This window comes from Mustela nigripes, chromosome 2, assembly GCF_022355385.1.
Source record: "Mustela nigripes isolate SB6536 chromosome 2, MUSNIG.SB6536, whole genome shotgun sequence".
Classification (NCBI taxonomy): Eukaryota; Metazoa; Chordata; class Mammalia; order Carnivora; family Mustelidae; genus Mustela; species Mustela nigripes.
Window position 1 is genome coordinate 18,261,590 of NC_081558.1, and position 17,318 is coordinate 18,278,907.

At 60.2% G+C, this 17,318-nt stretch overlaps 1 protein-coding gene across 4 annotated transcripts in view; it reads right to left on the minus strand.

Annotated features, from left to right (window-relative positions):
• The window catches only part of LOC132011290 (cadherin EGF LAG seven-pass G-type receptor 3), a 36,717-nt gene extending 20,634 nt beyond the window's left edge, over window positions 1–16,083 (minus strand). For 2 of the 4 annotated variants that reach the window (XM_059389663.1, XM_059389658.1), the window contains exons 1-21: window positions 12,060–16,083; window positions 9,896–10,546; window positions 9,301–9,526; window positions 8,964–9,079; window positions 8,493–8,581; window positions 8,228–8,385; window positions 7,532–7,695; window positions 7,140–7,265; window positions 6,880–7,049; window positions 6,270–6,455; window positions 5,593–5,709; window positions 5,034–5,205; window positions 4,744–4,885; window positions 4,527–4,647; window positions 4,044–4,227; window positions 3,628–3,729; window positions 2,104–2,198; window positions 1,669–1,878; window positions 1,254–1,449; window positions 843–998; window positions 270–444 (exon numbers count right to left, since the gene is read on the minus strand). In XM_059389663.1, coding sequence (XP_059245646.1) covers window positions 270–444; window positions 843–998; window positions 1,254–1,449; window positions 1,669–1,878; window positions 2,104–2,198; window positions 3,628–3,729; window positions 4,044–4,227; window positions 4,527–4,647; window positions 4,744–4,885; window positions 5,034–5,205; window positions 5,593–5,709; window positions 6,270–6,455; window positions 6,880–7,049; window positions 7,140–7,265; window positions 7,532–7,695; window positions 8,228–8,385; window positions 8,493–8,581; window positions 8,964–9,079; window positions 9,301–9,526; window positions 9,896–10,546; window positions 12,060–15,804 — 7,301 coding nt within the window. In that variant the 5' untranslated portion in view covers window positions 15,805–16,083. Of the gene's footprint in view, window positions 1–269; window positions 445–842; window positions 999–1,253; window positions 1,450–1,668; window positions 1,879–2,103; window positions 2,199–3,392; window positions 3,408–3,627; window positions 3,730–4,043; window positions 4,228–4,526; window positions 4,648–4,743; window positions 4,886–5,033; window positions 5,206–5,592; window positions 5,710–6,269; window positions 6,456–6,879; window positions 7,050–7,139; window positions 7,266–7,531; window positions 7,696–8,227; window positions 8,386–8,492; window positions 8,582–8,963; window positions 9,080–9,300; window positions 9,527–9,895; window positions 10,547–12,059 lie in introns of all 4 variants that reach the window. The other 2 variants (XM_059389657.1, XM_059389659.1) reach the window with 2 other exon arrangements.
• Window positions 16,084–17,318: the final 1,235 nt, after the last annotated feature.

The window sequence follows — 17,318 nt, forward strand, 5'->3', positions numbered from 1 at the left end:
TGCCCGTCTGCACGTGGCTCCCGTACCCCTGCTTCATGCGACCGCCCCCACCTGTGGCTCTCAGTCTGTCTGTCACTGTGCACAACCCATGGACGTGAGTCACAGGGAAGCCTGCATGGACGAGGCTCCCAGGGGCTGGGCACAGGAGATGTCTCAGGACGACGGTGCGCTTGTTCATTTGCCCACCAAGAAAGGGGTGCGAGCCTGGGTCGAAACTTGTAGGAAACTCATGGGTGAAGGGCCTAGAAATAACGCCTTCCCCAGGGTACCTGGCTCCCCGGCGCTCGGCCTGGAACTGGGCAGGGAGCAGCCCCCCCAAGGTGCGGTAAACGAGGAGGATGACAATGGAGATCCCAGGCTCCGGCTCGGGCTCCGGGGGCACTGGAGGAGGGGCCGCACTGGAGGTAGTGGAGTTTTCCATGCTGCTGCTGCTTGTGGACAGAGCTGCCAGGGGAGGGAGAGGAAGCCACCATCAGTGGCCTCTGACCCCAAGCACCCACAAACCCAGCTCTGAACCAACCAAACACAGCATCGAGCATGGGAATCTCTTTCCTGAAGGCCTAGAACTGAGAGATGGGAGGAGCAGAAGCCCATGTTCCCTTCATTCCCAGGGCTGCGTCCTGAATGTCAAGGCGTGGGAGAGATCATCAGGAGTGAGGGAGAGAATCTGGCGAGGTAAGAGTGCTATGGGGGGTTGACATGGGAGGGTCTCATGCAGAGGTCTGACGTGGGGCAGGTCTGGCTGGGGGCAGGTGGGGGGGGACCGGCAGAAGGGCGACATGCTGTCTGGCAAACGGGCAGGGAAACGGGAGCTGGGCCAGGGGTCAGCCAAGGGCTCTCACCTTCAGGCGGGGATGGCCGTGGGGACTGGGAAGGCAGCAGCACGTGTGTGTGAGGGTCCCAGGCATCCTGGCCCCGGAAAAGGTTGCTATGGTAACGAGGGTAGCGACGGGTCCCCCGGGTGGGACTGGGGTGCTCCATGCGATCAATGCTGAGCACTGCCCAGGAGGAAGACGGGTAAGACCCAACCAGGATCTCTTCCCCATGCTGAAGGCCCCACACCCTCTTATCCCCATCTTGTACCCGCATCCCACAAGCCATCGCTTCACGGCTACCAGCACAGAGCGTGTCCCTGCAAAGCGCTGAGGGAGGGGGCACAACCTCCTGCCACTGATGTTGACATCCATGTCCCCAGCCCCTCAGGCCTCCAGGTCCTTGCCCCTGCCCCCACCATCAGGCTAGCCGCCACCTACTGATGTTGGGCGTCACGAGCCCCACGGGATTCAGGTATGTAAGCTCCATATTCCTGGCCAGGGTAGCTGCATACTCCTCCAGATGCTGCACCAGCCCCGCGCTGCCTGGGGAGCCCCCGGGGACCCGCTGCCCCAGGGCTGCCCACAGGTCTCCCGTCTCCGGAGCAAGCAGCGCAGAGCCAGCCCACAGCAGATTCTGGAAGGAGGGAGATGAGAGCGGGCTCAGCGGCCTGAGGACGTGTGAGATGGGCAGGGCGGGGCTCAGGGGTCTGGCTGGGCACTCAGACCCCAGCAGGCAAGGGGCTGGGTCAGGAAAGGACAAGGGAAGAGGGACAGCCTGGGCTTTCAGTTCCCCAGGGTCAGGAGAGGACTGAGCAGGGGTCCCTGGGATGGTGAGCACAGGGCGCGGCCCTACCTCATTGAAGTGGGCGTCCTGAGTGGCTGTCAGACCGAAACCCTGCTGGTGGCTCTCGAAAGCCAGCAGGTGGGCCAACAGTCGGGCGGTGACTCGGACATCCTGGCTAAAGTAGTGGTCTGTGTGGCCAGTCACCTCCCGCAGCCTCTGAGCCAGTTTCTTGGCCTCCACTGTGTCCAGGGCTGTCTTATTCAGCTCCAGGCCATCCAGCTGCCGGGACAAAGATGGGCATGGTCACTCTCTGGCCCCTTAAGCCTTTCTCAAAAGCTTCACCAGAAGAGGGGTTTGGCCAGATTAAAGGGCAACCAGGAAAAGTCCAGGGGGTCCACGGCTGGGGCATGAGGCCTTAGGGCCCAGCACAGGCCTGAGGAGGCCAAGGCCAGGCCAAGGGCCAGTGCAGGTCCTGAGGGCAGGGTCAGGTCTGGGCAGTCTCACCAGCAGGTTGAGTTCTCGAAAGGCGGGGGAGGTACAGTTGAAGAGGTCAGGCTCCAGCCAGCCCTGGTCCTCGTCACACAGCCGCACGGCAACACCTAGGGGCAGACAACCCCTGTCAGGCCCAGGGCCTGGACACCTTCACTGAGGAGGTGAGCGCAGCACCATCCTCTAACGCAGGGGGACTTCTGAGGCAGAGACCAGAATAATCGGCATCTGTGGCTGGACCTCTGGACACCACAGCCCCAGCCCCAGCCCAGGCAGGTCCTAGCTGCCTGTCCATTAATTCTAGAGGGGGTCTGTGGGCCATTGTGAGCCACTGGTTACATTAAACTGAGCACCAGGGCTTTCTCTGTCTCTCTTTCTCTCTCCGTCTCTCTCTCTCTCTCTCTCTCACACACACACACACACACACACACACACACACACACAAGCAGAGACCAGGCCAGGTTCACAGACATGTGGCCCAGGGCAAGCACACACACGTGTACCAGCACTCACATTTGCACACACGTAGATATGTGGACCGGGACAAACACACAGACACACGTGCTCTCTCATGTATGCACATACAGACATGCTGGCACAGACCAGGTTTTCCAGGGGTATCGTGTCACCAAAGTGAGGGTGGAGTGACCGTTCTCACACCACTTTTAACTGCCCCAGTGCTGGACTCTGCTGCCCTCTCTCCCTCGTCTGTGCGACTGGGATGGGGGTTGCATGAGAACGGATGTGGGCCTTAACAGAGCTTATAGCCACTAGCAAGAGGAACCCTGACTTAAATACAGAACCCCCCCCCCTTGCAAGACGGACTCACAGACACGTGCACAGGCACAGACAGACACATACATGAGCATGCAAACACAGACCATGTCTGTCCAGCCACTGTGAAAACCTCAAGCAGCAGGGAGGGTTCTGCGGGGACCTCAGGCAGTGGGGAGGGGCCCTTAGGCAGTGGGGAGGAGTCTAGAGGGTCCTCAAACAGAGGGGAGGGGTCTTTCGTGACCTCAGACAACAGGAAAAGCCCTGAAGACCCCGGGAGCTGAGGAGGGGTCTGCAGTGATCGCAGGAAGTGGGGAGGGGCCTGAGAGGAGCTCAGGCATCAGAAAAGGGCTCCCCACATCCTCAGAGAGTGGGAAGGGGCCTCCAGGGACTTCGAGCAGCTGAGAGTAGTTTTAGAGACCTCGGGCAGCAAAGGATGGGTCTGCAGGGATTTCAGGCAGCAGGAGGGGTCTGCAAAAGCTCTGGCAGTGGGGGGGGGCAGCACACCTGAGCAAACATGTACCCCTTACCTGCACCCCGCAATCCTGCCCAGAAGCCAAGAGAAACAGATGGAGGCTCAGTGAGGGCATGGGGAGGGACCCAGAGCCCCCAGGAGGTAATGAGGAGCCCACAAGAACCCCCTCCCTGACTCCCACTTCTTTGCAGGAGCAGGGCCACCCAACTCAGGAAAAGCAGCAGCTCCAGCAGTGAGAGGACAGGCCTACTCCCACCCTCACTGATGCCCTTGCCTACCCAGGTACTCACCCAGCGCCCCCCGAGGACAGGGCACTGAAGCCAACATGCCAAACTTGGTCTGGGGCCACCACACACCAGATCTCAGGGACTTGGGACAGGCATCATAGAGCACTAGGGAGAGAGGAGGCACTGAGGCAGAGAGCTGGGGGCTGGGGACAACGATAGCCACACCCACGGCTCCTCTACCACCCACGGCAGACACACCCGCCACTCCTCTCCACTGCTGACCTTATTACGGGAGCTGGCCTATCAGATTCTGTGACAAGTCATTGAAGTATGTGGGGGCAAATGTGGTCCCTAGTTGTCAGCGGTCTCCTTTAGGAAAAACCTTCCCGAGCCCCTAGCTAGGGAGCCAAGCCGGCGAGGCGACTTGGTGGCAGCAGGCCAGAGGCAGCCCTGTGTGGAACTGCATGGAACCCGCTCACCTCGGCAGCCGCTGGATGTCACCTCTGCAAAAGGACTGTCACAGCTGTTGCACTGGCGGCCGAGGGCTCCTGGGCGACAGGGGCACTGCCCACTGTGGGGCGCACATGAACGCGAGGTAGAGCCCACCGGGTAGCAGTCACACGGAAGGCAGGAGTCGCTGCCCCGTGGTCGGTAGTGGAACTCCTGTTTGAGAATGGATCAGGGAACTGAGGTCAGAGATCAGGGCTTAAGATCAGGACCTCGGGCCTGGGGAATGAGTGGAATCAGGGGTAATCAGGGGAATCAGGCTGGAAGGAAGGTTGCACTTCAAACGAAACATAAGGAAGAGATCAGATGTCAAGGACAAGAGGTGGCAGTTAGGTGACAGGACAGAGTAAGAAGTTAGGGCTTGAGTCGGGTAGCAGAAATGAGCAAGTTGGATAAGAATCACAGATCATGGCTGGAGAGAAATTCAAAGGCCAGGGGTCAGGGGCCAGAAATACCTTGCAGTGACACTGCCCATTTGTCTTATTACAGTTGGGGTCAAAGCCCTTGTGAATGTCGCAGTTGCAGGGGCCACAGCTTGGGCTTCCCCACCAGCCCCGTGGACACTGCTGGTCCATCCTGGAGGGAGAGGGCCAGGTGAGATGCCACCACGTCTCAGTGACCCTCCCCACGCCCCACCAGGTCTTTCCATCATCTAGGCCTCCAGCCCCTCACCTGTGCTCACAGTGGTGCCCAAAATAGCCACCTGCACAATCGCAGGTGTAGCCATGGGGGGCTCCTGGAAGGTGGCGGCAAGACCCCTGGTTCTGACAGGGATTCAAGAGGCAGGCATCCACACACCCTGGGCCATAGTAACCTGCAGGTTGGGTCAGCAAGCTTAGGACACCTGGCCACAGCATGAGCGAAAGAAGGCACCCGTTCTTCCCATACCTGCCTCCTCCAGGCTCTTTACCATGAGCCCCTGGTTCCTGCCCAGATCACTCTACCCTACCCCCAAGTCACACCTGGCCAGCAGGTGCAAGAAAAGGTCTGCCAGAGGTCTCGGCAGTCCGCATGGGGTGGGCAGGGGCCAGATGCACAGGCGCTGGTCACGGCACAACCAGGTTCCACGTTCACTCGGTGGCTGGGTGGAAGCAGGGCTGGGGATCCCGAAGGCGTGGAGCCGAGCCACACCCCCTGCGGACAGAGCCACCAAGGCGTGAGACCCATGTCAAAGCACCCCGGTCCCTGCAGAGCCAGCCACCTGATCTGATGACCCCTGACATGCAGTCTCCCTCAGGCCCCCAAAAGACCCAGTCTCTGACCCCAATATCCCCAATTCAGCCCCCCCATGGGACCCCTAATCATGCTGTTTCTGACACAGACCTCTAATGACCCTTGATAATCTAAGCTAGACCCTCACCTCCAACAGTGCAGAAAGGCCTGACACTCTCTGATGGCTCTGGGTCACATCCCTCCCTGTGCCAACCCCTACGTGGATGCAGCTTTTCAGGTCCCAAGGTGCTCCTAACCTCTGACCACTCACCCTAATGGCCCATACCATGTTCCCATGCTGACCCCCACCTGGATACAGCCAACCAGACCCTGAGGAACCTCCTCTTCACTGCTGGGGGGCAGGCCTCCCACATGGAGTCGCTTTACTTTCAGACCCTGCAGTTCACTCCCCACTGCCATGGTGTCCTGGGGGAGGAGGACAGTCAGCACTGGGGGTGTGGGGGCACCTGAGGGATCCCTGCCCTGCCCTGCCCCAGAGTCAGTCTTGACCTTGTCCTAGCCCTGCACAGCCATCCTCTGTCCCTCTGGACCAGGGGAACGGTCTGGGAATGAGCAGCCCCTGAGTATGGAGGACCCAGCTGGAGCATGAGGGATGCATAATAGCAAGGTTTCGGTCAAGAACTGGGCCCAGAAAGGCCTCTCTCCTGGACCCAAATAGAACACTGACACTTCATGGCTTTGAATTAGGGAGGTCAGGGCAAGGAGCAAAGGGGGTTTCCAAGCGCTCAGGAATATCCCAGCTGCAGAGGTACCCCAAGACCAGAGCAGAAATCTGCATATCTTCTCGGACATGAGCAGGCCTGGCAGCAGAGCAGCCTGGCTGGCAAGGTAGGCTCTGAGCAAGGGTATAACGAGGGCACTGCAGGGAGAGTGCAGTGCAGTGGAGGGAACCGAGAGGAAATGGACTGGGGAGGGGGTCTAATGGGAAGGCTGAGAATGGACTACCGCAGAGTCAGAAATCAGACCTGAAAGAGGCTAAAGTCCAATGAAACCATGAGGACATGATGGCCCCGGCGGCCCCCTGGCTCCTCCTGCAATTCCAGCCGCAGATCATGCCACCGGCCATCACTGACAGTCACCTGGTCCAGGAGGAGGTGGGCAGCACGGCCCGAACCCCTGCTCACCGTCACGGACAGCAACCCCCGATCCAGCTGCAGATAGAGAAGCACAGCCCTGGGGTCAGGGGCCCAAGATGGGCTGGGGCTTGGAGTGTCAGGAGGTGAGGTCTGGGGGCTCAGATGTCAGCACCACAGGGTCAAGGCTATATTTAGCACACAGGGGATTGTGCCCAGGGATGCCATGTTGCTGAGAGGGAAGTTAGGGGCCAGATGTCAGGGTCAGGGATTGGGGATCAGTGCAGCTAGCACAGAAGAGATATGCTAGGGCCCTGCACCTGCAGAGGATATCATGGTGGGAAGGAAGGTCAAGGGCTAGGGTCCAGAGCAGGGTCAAATACGGTCAGGACACCTGGTAAGAGTATGCAGGATGACCAGGTTCAAACCCAAAGGAGTGTTGCTGGTGGCATCTGAAGTTGAGAGTTGGGGGTTGAGGGAGGGGCCAGGAGGACAGACACACCTGACAGAGGAGCGTGCTGTGTGGCCCAGCCTGAACTTGCATCAGGACCCCCTGCGTCGCCCGTGTCCGAAATGCCAGGCCCAGGTACCACGGCACAGACACAGCCATGTCATTTCCGAAGTCCCAGCTCAGTGTGCCATTGCCTCGGAAATGATGGGGATGGGCCATGGCTGAGGGGATAAAAAGAGCAGGATCACAGGCCCCACCTCAGGAACAGACCTTACCCTGCAGGCCCCTCTTGCCCCGTGCTGCCCACTCACTGAGCCTACAGTCTTTGCCACCGAAGCCCACGGGGCAGTCGCAGCTGAAGCCGCCCCAGCGTTCTGAGCAGAAGCCGCTGTTCTTACAGGGGCCCGAGTCACAAAAGTGCAGCTTGGCCTGGCAGCCTGGGAGAGGAAGGCACATGGAGGATGTGAGAACAAGGGGGAAAGCGGGGGGCACGAGTGCTAGACAGGACACGGGGGTCCAGAGGGGCCAAAAGTGGCCATGATTTCCGCCCTGTGTTCTCTCAGGGTGGAGTTGGAAGGAGGCGGGCCCTAAAGGCTAGGCTATGACACAGTACTTGCCCACAAAGGAAACAAGGGTAAGGTCAGATGTGGAATCACTCCACGGAGCCCTCCACCCCCCTCTCTAATACGGGGGCACGGACTACCTGCCATGGTGCCGTTGTTCGCGACAAAGGCTGCCATGTCCACCCGGCGGCCATCAATGTACAGGTCCCTCATGCAGCCAATGAAGTCCTTGTGCGACACGGGGAAGTTCTCGGGGAGGTTGGGGACACCCCCCAGGAGCAGAGGGCCCGTTAGGTCCAGGGACCTGGGGATCAGGGGTCCGCATCATTGTTGGGATGGGGGCCAGGGTAGGGTGGTTCCTGAGGGCCACAGGAAGTGTGTGTGGGGAGGTAGGACTCAGAGGGTAAAAGTGATCTAGGGGGGAGAGTAAGGCCAGGTTAGGGAAGAAGTTGGGGTCTAACTTCAGTTGTAGGGGTACACAGGAGAGCTCATGATGCACAGATGGTCTAGGGAAAGGTAAAAGAAGGGTCAAGGGCTAGGATGAAAAAGTGGGGCATTTGGGTGGTTGGTGAAGAGTCTGGGGTGCCAAGGGGGGCTGTGGGGCATTAAAGAGAAGCAGGGAGCATGGACACTGGGGACTGGGGACCTGGGGAACATGTGCAGGAGTGGGGGGTCTGGGGCAGAACACAGGGATGGAGCTAGGGTGTGGTGGGTTTTCAGTGTCCTCAGAGAGAGAGGGAAAGGGTGATCTGGGGAAGGGTGTGGAGTGGGACATGTGAAGGGGTGGGCTTCGGCAGGCAGGCAGAGGGCATGGGGATCAGGGGCTGGGGTCTCACTTCTTGGAGCTTGTTTGCACGCCAGCAGCCGCACATGAGTAGTTGCCAATGTCAGCCCCGAACTGCAGAGCCACAGCCACATCGCAGTCATCCACGCTTAGCACAGCCACTTTGTCCTTGGAGGGGCCCTGAGCACCCCCCAGGGCATCTGTCCGGGGCTAGAGACCCAGGCACACCACTCAACAGGATCCCCAGGGTGACCCCTGAAGGGCAGAACCTGGCCTCCCAGCTCCCCTCACACTCCCATGCCAAGGCTGGTGCCCACCTTGTTGTAGTATCTTAGATGCACTGTGTGCCACTGTCCATCACTCAGGCCCCCTGGAACTGTGGGGCTGACCACTGTGTTGGACTCACCTGTGGGGAAGATACACATGGAAGGTTGTCTGGTGCTGCCTAGTTGCCTCTCCCTCCCCACCCCCAGTCATAGGAACACAGCTACTCCCAGGATGTAGCATATGGTCCTGGATACGTCAGATCAGTCCCATCCACTAGTGATCGCACTGGCTGGACCAGAGTGTCTCCAGACAGATAGGAGAAGCACACGCATTGGACAGATAGACTTTCCCCCAGGGAATGGCTAGGATGTGAGATCCTCACTGATGTCTGTTTAGCATGGAAGTAGGTATTGAGGGGGTACAATGAGGCAAACCTGAGGGGACTTGAGGCTCCCATCCCCCCAAGCCATCTCACCCACACATGTACACCCGCCCCGACACACATCCACGGAAGCACCCACCCGTGGAATAGGTAAGCCGCACTTGCCCGGCCACGAGCTCCAGGGCCAGGAAGTCGTGCTTCTCGTTCAGGCGCCCGTTGTAGAAGAGCAGCCCACTTGGCTGCACTGTGGCAAACCTGGGTGGGGTGGACAGAGAGCGATGAGAAAGGATGTCGTGATGTCAGGGATAGTGCAGTGACGTCAGGGACAGTGCCGTTTCAAGACAACCCGGTGGGGCATCCCGGGAGGGGTGGTGTCCTGTGGGGCATCAGGATGGGGCAGCTGGGAATCTGGGTCAGGGTCATGGAGGGAGCAGGGACGGCGTAGAGGCGCGCGGTGATACGGGGCTGGCACCTACGAGAGGGACAGCGTGAGGTGGAAGCGCTGTCGCAGGCCTCGGAACATGACGAACGAACTGGGAGGGAAGGAGCGCGCTGCCACCTCGCAGCGCGGGCCTTCGAAGGCGCCGCCCGCCGGGCACTGGCAGCGGAAGCCGCCGTCGGGCCCGTCCGCACAGGTGCCCCCGTTGCGGCAGACGCCGGGGACGCAGCGTCCAGCCTCGGTGTCCAGCTCACAGTCTTCTCCTACGGGGGGTCACACCGCGGCGGGAGGTCAGCGCCCCGCCCGCGCGGACTCCAGCGGGCCCCGCCCCTCCAAAGACTCCGAGCCCTCTGAAAGGGCGAGCTCCCTGTGGGCACGCCCCCTGTCAGCCTGGCCCCTCCCCGCGTTCCCAGTGGCCCGACCACGCCCCCAGGGCCCGCCCCCTCCACAGCCACGCCCCCTTCGCAGCCTCTGTCTGGCGGAGCGAGGCCTCTCTCTATTCCTTCAGCGCCTCCTGCTCCCGCAGGGCCCGGCTCTACCACTTCCGGCCCACTCGACCCCGGTACGCTCAAGACTGCCGCCGCACCCTCACTCGCACTGTAGTTCCGGCCCCAGCCCCGCAGCCTGCCCACCTGTGAAGCGCGGCCGGCACACGCAGGTGTAGCCCCCCTCGCGCCGCGCACAGGCGCCGCCGTTCCGGCACGGGTTGGAGTAGCAGAGGTCCAGCTCTGTCTCGCAGAAGTCTCCCGTGAAGCCGGGCGGGCAGCGGCAGCGCAGGCCTGCGATGGGCTGGATGGGTCGGAAGAGCGTGGAGGCCGAGGCCAGGAAGGGCGCGGACGAGTCGAAGCGCAGCACCGACACGCACTTCATGTAGTTCTCACACGGCTCGCGCAGGCACACGTTGTCGTCGAAGGGCAGCACGTCCAGGAGCGAGCGGGCGGCAAGGGCCGCGCGGCGCACGTATAATTGCTCTTGCAGCTCCTCGGAGCTGAACCAGGGACCCGCAGCGCCCGCCCCGGCCCCGCGTGGCGCCAGTGCGGAGAAGCTCACATTGAGCACCGTGCCCCCCACGTCCGTGTCGTTCTGAATGTTGAAGATGAAGACGTCCTCGGCGGGAGTAGCAAGCACCGAGGCCACGCCTTCCAGGAAGTGGCCCAGCAGTGGGGACAGGAAGCGCTCCTGCCACATGTTCTCAAGGCGCACGGTCAGGCTGTTGGCCAGCAACTCCTCGGTGATGATGACCACGCGCAGCACACACTGCGCTGTCACGCTGTGCAGCCCATCTGCAGGTGGGGATAGGGACAGAGGTCAGTGTGGGCTCAGTTGCTGCCCCTCCCTGGGACTCAGAGGGCTGGGGTTAGTGAATGCCCAGACCCCCAGCACCTCTGAGTCAGCAGACTGACCTTTCCAGGCACAGGGCATCTGGGGCTTGGGACCAGCTCCTCCAGCATCAAGGAACAACGCTTCTGCTTCCTATCCCCTCCCTCCAACACCAGCAGAGATCTGAGCCAGCCCATGGGTCAGTAAGTCATTCATCCAATAGCACACAAGAAGATCGCTAAGTGGTCAATAGCCCACCCTCCCCCAGGTTATCATGGTCAGAAAGACACCCTCGCTCAGAACTTAAAGAGCTGCCAGGGCCACTGACCACCCACCCCTACCCCCCAGTTTCGCATAGACAGGAAAACATCCCCTCAAAGAAACAAATGGGGTTCTAGAACAAGGATTACTCCTCCCCTCTCTCTGGTCAGCAAATTGCTTTCCCATGGCACTAAAAGGGGCTCTGGCCCTGTGGCCACTCAACCCCATCCCACAGAACCCTGACTCAGCAAGCTCCCTCTCTCCAGGAAGGTCTTGGACCCTGGCCACCCACTCCCTCCTCAGCATTCTTGGATCAGAAAGCTGCCCATCACCCCAGACCTGGGTCCTGTGATCTCAGTGGCCATCTTTCAAAATGAGGACAAGCTGCTTATATATCTTGTCCCCAGGCCCTAGTACACATTGAACGTTAACTAAGGATTGGTTGTTGAGTGAACTGAGGGATAATGAAGGCTGTGCCTCCTTTGGCAGAGCCAGGAGTCCATGCTCTAGAACTGGGGAATGAACACCAGCTGAAGCCCAGCTCCCAACCTCTGGAGCAGCAGACAGAATTGCCAGAGCCTCTCCCACCTGAACCCTCCTGTGAAGGAGTGTTTGTGAAAGTCTGGGGCTGGAGAGGTAGGAAAGAGGCAGGTGGGAGCTCTGGACATATTCCTGAAGGGCTGGGCTGCAGTCAGCCCCTTAGATGGCAGCAGGGCCAGTGTGTGCCCACTCTTTGTCTGAAGCTGCCAGAATAAGCTGCTGCTCTTGACCATTGAGCTATTGGCCTCCCTCCCGGTACAGACGAAGGTCAGTTCGGACCCAAAGTAATGCTTCATCTAGACAAGGGTGTGGTGTGGGCTGATTGGCCCATGTTGGCTTTTCCTGTGACCTCCCCAGCATTAACCCAGGACCTGCAGCCTTCTGGGAGTGGGGGCACTATCTCTAGTGTAGTAGGCAGTTCAGATGGTCTTTATGGGGTCTGCTAGATGTCCTAGAATCTTTGGGGTTCTGTGGAGTCTACCCAAGACCCTAAGCAGAGATTATGTGAACTTAACCTGTGAAGTCTATGGCAGATCCTGTGGGATGCAGGAACCCAACACTTTAGGGATTCTTGGAAGTCTTGGAAATCCTTCTTGGTTTGAGGTGCCCTGTGGAGCCCATAAGACCCTGACAGGTTGAGGTCACTGGGTCATCTGTCTGCCCTCCATCCCTTACCTGTGACAGTCACCAACATGGAAGCTACCAGTGGGCGGTTGTTGTCTAGCTTGCGGCTGAGTCGAAGCTCCCCGCTGGTCTGGTTGACCACCAGCAGCTGCAGCTCATTGCCCCGCTCGAAAGAGTAGAAAAGGTGGTCAGAGACATCAGGGTCATAAGCTGGGATGCGTCCAATAACACCTGAGGGGAAGGTGTCTGAACGGTTGGATACATAGTTGTTGAAGAGGATCTGAAAGTTGTTGAGCACAGGGCTGTTGTCATTCTGGTCAACCAGGCGGACGTGCACAGTGGCCCGACTGACTAGAGGGGCAGACGTGGCCTGCACCACAATCACATATTCCTGGCGAGACTCGTAGTCCAGGTCAATGAGTGCAGTCAACTCTCCAGAGAAGATGTCCATTTGGAACAGCTCAGGGATGTTCCCTTCCACAATCTGGTACATTATGTGGGCATTGGGGCCTTCATCAGGGTCTACTGCTGTGATCTGAGCCACCACGGAACCCACGATGCTATTCTCCTTCACTCGCACCTCAAACTCCTCAGCTGGGAAGACAGGTGCATTGTCGTTTACATCCTGCACCGTCACCTGGATGCTGACTGGAGTCCGCAGTGGGGGCACACCTCGGTCCACTGCGTAGGCAGTCAGTTCATAGACTGGCACTGCCTCCCGATCCAGCCGCCTCACTGTACGGACAATACCAGAGGTGGGCTCAATGGTAAAATCTCCATCCCCATCTTCCCCATTCTGGAAAGTGTACTGGACCCGGCCATTGGCATGAGCATCCCGGTCAGTGGCTGAGATCTGCAGGACACTGGTGAAAGGTGGAGCATCCTCGGATACCAGCCCCGTGTAGTGGGAAGCCACAAACTGTGGAGCATTATCATTCACATCATTGACCATCACCTCCACGTAAGTGGTATCTGCCTTCTGTGGGATGCCATTGTCCCGGGCTGTGATAGCCAGTGTGTAGGTCACCTGGTCCTCATAGTCCAGGGGAGCCTGTAGCGTAATGGCCCCCGAGTCTGCATCGATTCGGAACTGGGGCAGGTTGTCCTCCAGAAGATAGGTGATACGGGCATTCTCACCCACATCATCATCAGAGGCACTGATGACCACCACAGTGCTCCCCACTGGCCGATCCTCATTCACGCTCACAGAGTAGTGAGCACTTTGAAAGACGGGCCGGTGAGTGTTGGCATCTGTGATGTTGATGTGCACATAGCAGTGATCATGAAGGGCACGGTCAGAAGCGGTTAGCACCAGTTTGAAGTAGCGTTCCTGCTTGTAGTCCAGTGGCAGAGCCAGTGTCACCAGACCTACACCCCCCTGGGTGCTGATGGCAAAGCGATTCCGGGTGTTGCCACCTGTGATCTGGTAGCTGATGGCACTGTTGGCATCTCGATCTACAGCGGTCACACTGACCACAGTGGTGCCCACAGCTGCATCCTCATTTAGCCGTAGGTGGTACTCCTTCATTGTAAACTCGGGCCGATTGTCATTAACATCTAGTACAGTTACTGTGACACTGGCTGAGGCCGACAGTGGGGGTGTGCCATGGTCTCGGGCCTCCACACCAAAGAAATAATGCTCCACAGATTCACGGTCCAGGGGACCACTCACAGAGACCCAGCCAGTGGCACTGTTTATCACAAAGGGCATATCAGGTGCCACACCAGTTAGGGAGTACTCCAATCTGGCATTCTCCCCGTGGTCTGCATCCACTGCCTGAATGTGGATGACTGAATGGCCCAGCGGTGCGTTTTCCAGTACAGAGACCTGGAAGGGTGTGCTGACAAAGATAGGAGTATGGTCATTGATGTCCACTACCTGGATGCTGGCCAGGCCTGTGTTGTTGGACAGTGGTGGCCGGCCCGCGTCCTGCGCCCGGATGCGCAAGGCATACTCTCGCTCGGCCTCAAAGTCCAGAGGTGCTACCACTTGGATCTCACCCGTGAGGCTGTCAATTGCGAAATGGCCACGACTGTTGCCGCTGATGATGTTGTAGTGCACCAGTCCATTGGCATCCTTGTCCCGGTCGGTGGCTGTGACGCGTAGTACCACCGTGTGGGGGCGCACATCCTCGCGCACCTGCGCCACGTAGCGCTTCTCGCTGAACTGGGGCGCGTTGTCGTTTTCATCCAGCACGGTGATGTGCACACGCACAGTTGCAGAGCGCGGCCCGGGCTCTTGGCCTTGGTCGCTGGCCTCCACAACCAGCTCGTAGCTTTCCATGTGTTCGCGGTCCACGCGACCGCTGGTGCTTATGAGGCCAGACCGCGGATCGATCTCGAAGGCCGCGGAGGCCGCGGCGCGCGCAGCTGGCGGCCCCACGAAGCGGTAACGCAGATTGGCGTTGGGGGGCGCGTCTCCGTCTGTGGCACGCAACTGAAGAATGGGGTAGCCCTCCTCCACGTTCTCCCGAAGCGTCTCCCGGTATTGCGCCTGCTCAAACACCGGCGCGTGGTCGTTGCGGTCGGCCACTGTAACAGCCACCATGGTGGTGGCCGAGAGGCGCGGCGAGCCGTGGTCCTGCGCCGTCACGCGCAGGTAGTGCCGTTCCATGCTCTCGCGGTCCAGAGCAGCCTCTGTACGGATGAGGCCGCTCAGTGGGTCAATGCTGAACAGCTCCAGCGAGCGGCTGTTCATGAGCGCGGCTAGCGAGTAAACTAGGCGACCGGCCTCGCCTGCGTCCGGGTCTTGCGCCACTACGCGTAGCACCGCGGTGCCCGCAGCCTCGTTCTCGGGCACTAGAGCCTGATAGTTGTACTGCGGAAACTGCGGGTGGCGGTTCGCGGCGCGACGGGGGCGGACCCTGCTTGCTGGGGGTACTCTCCAGACTCTAGGCCGAGCTGGGACCCCCGGGGGGCGCGGCCCGGGGCGCTGCGGGAGGAAGCGGCGGCGGAAGAGGCTACGCGAGCGCATGCGCTCGGGCGTCGGCTCGGGAGCTGTCCGAGACTCGCGCGGTGCTGAACCAGACTCGGGAGCTGTCCTCTCTGTGCGCGGTGCTGAATCCAGCCCAGGGCCAGATCCCGCAGCCCTGGGGGAACAGTCGGACTGAGGGACTGTGCTCCCCGCTCGAGATGTCGCAGTTCTCTCGCCCTGACCCCTGCGCCTCGGCGCCCACAATTCCCCGCAGCAACGCATGGTTCCCACTTTTTTCGGGGTGCCTCTCCCAGCATTCCTCGGGGAGGACACAGGCTTGTAACCACGGGGCCGAACCAGATCGGAAGGGAAGGGCGAGCTGTTCTCCAGGCTCGGGACCCCTGGGGACATAGCCTCTGGAGAGATACTATCTCTTCGCAAGGGTCCTGTCTGACCACAAGAGGAGACCTCTGTGCGCCAGCATAAGAGAGACCCTGGTCCCTGTCCTATTTCTCGCGCGCGGCTGTCTAATGCCTGGACCCCATATTTCGCCTCTAGCCCCGCGTCCGGCTGCTTAGGGGGCCCTCGACCACTCTGGGTGCTTTGCCTTCCCCCTCGGAGCCCCACGAAGACAGGCTCCCTGACTTCCAGACCAGGCTCTCCATCCTCCTGGACCCCGGGCGTTTCGGGACAAAGAGCTAAGGCTCCGCCACCGGTCCGCGCCCCTGGCTCCGTAGCGGCAGCTACCCCTGGGTCCCAGCCTTGGCCCCCGTCGACCCCCAGCTCCTCCCGGCTGAGAGGGAACAAAGAGAGGAGGAGAAGGAGCAGGAGTAGTGGGGTCGTCGGCCCCCTGAGACTCCACCACGGCGGCCGCCTCGCCATCACCCCCCACCTTCCCACACGGCCTCCACCGCCCCTCGCCCCGGTCCGGGCCTTGGGCCCGCCCCGCCGCTCGGGCCCCCTCCCGGGCCCCTGCCGCCGCCCCGGTCCCCCGCCTCTCGGCCTGTCGCTCCGCGCCGCCTCCGCCCTCTGGGCACCATCTACTCCGCGGCCAGAACCCCTTTGGCATGCGGCCCCGGCTTTTGCCGCCCCCACCACAGCATCCCCGACGCTGCTGCCGCCTCCCGCCGCTCCAACATGGCTCCCGGCCTCCGCGATGGTTCGTTCCACCTCTGCCCCGAAGCCCCAAATCCGGTGGTACAGCCCATTGCGCATGCCGATTCTGACTATTGAAGCTATTTCCGCCATCTTTGTTAAGGGCAAAGCGCAACTGCTGCCCGCGGTACTGAACAGGGCTAGAAGGTTCGCTGTCCCTGGATCCATCCTCCTTGCTCTGAGCCACCGCCCTTACCCTCCTTCCTTCTTCAAGGCACGGTCTCCCATCCTTTCTTCTACTTGCAGGTCTTTTGTCCTCCTTCCTGAGGACTCGTTCCGAACTCTGTCCTGGATTTTGATCTGAAAATTTGGTGCCCATGATGCGCAGAGAGCGTTTTCCTGACCCTTGGCAGGGGTACTATGTGCAATCCTGGGGGTGGAAGGGACGTTGACTGGATGGGGATTTGGGACGCCAGACCCAAAGTTAATAGCTTGAACTGTTCGATCAGTGAGTATTAACTCATGAAACATGTCGCGACCATCTGCCTGTTTGGAGCGTCTCTGCAGAGCAGGGACTGTAGGTGACCCGCCCAAGGCATGAGCAGAGACCAAACTCCTCTCTGCCTTGCTGGATCCCAGCAGTCTCCCGCGCTGGGGAACCCTCCACTGGAGGCTACACCCTCCTCCAGGTCGCGGGTCTCGAGTGCTCTGGGATGCCACGTGGAGACCGACGTTGCCACAGGGCTGCAGCCACGGCTTCCTTGGATCCCCGCCCCTCGCCCGCCACGACCGCGTCCCTTAACCCCTTGAAGGGACTAGCGGAAGCTCAACCCTCCTCCTACGATTCAGTACAGTTCTCCCAGCGCTGAGCAACTCCGACGCCAATCGGTCCCAGCTGGCCAATAGACAGACACCGCCAAATGGACGTCACAGAAGACGACACCAGGTTAGGGGAGAACTATTGGCACAATGGGAGGCTCCGCCCCCGACGACCGACTCATTGTCTGAGGGGAGGGTTCTGTGGCTTCCAGGATGGCCGGAAGAGATAATCCTGAAGGCTCTCTACAGTCCCTCCGGCAGAGGCAACAGCGGCAACGCTCTGCAGCGTCATGTGTGAAGGGCGCGGGCGTCCCAGGACCAAGGGGGGGTTTAGGGCTTGATCCCAGAACGCTCCAAGGGGCGCGGCTCCTGCTAGGAACTGACGGGAAACTCCTTGGTGAGGCATCCGGCCCACTCCGACGGTACCTATGACATCATCATCAACCAATCAAACAGCACATTCTTTGGCCCCTTGACTTCTT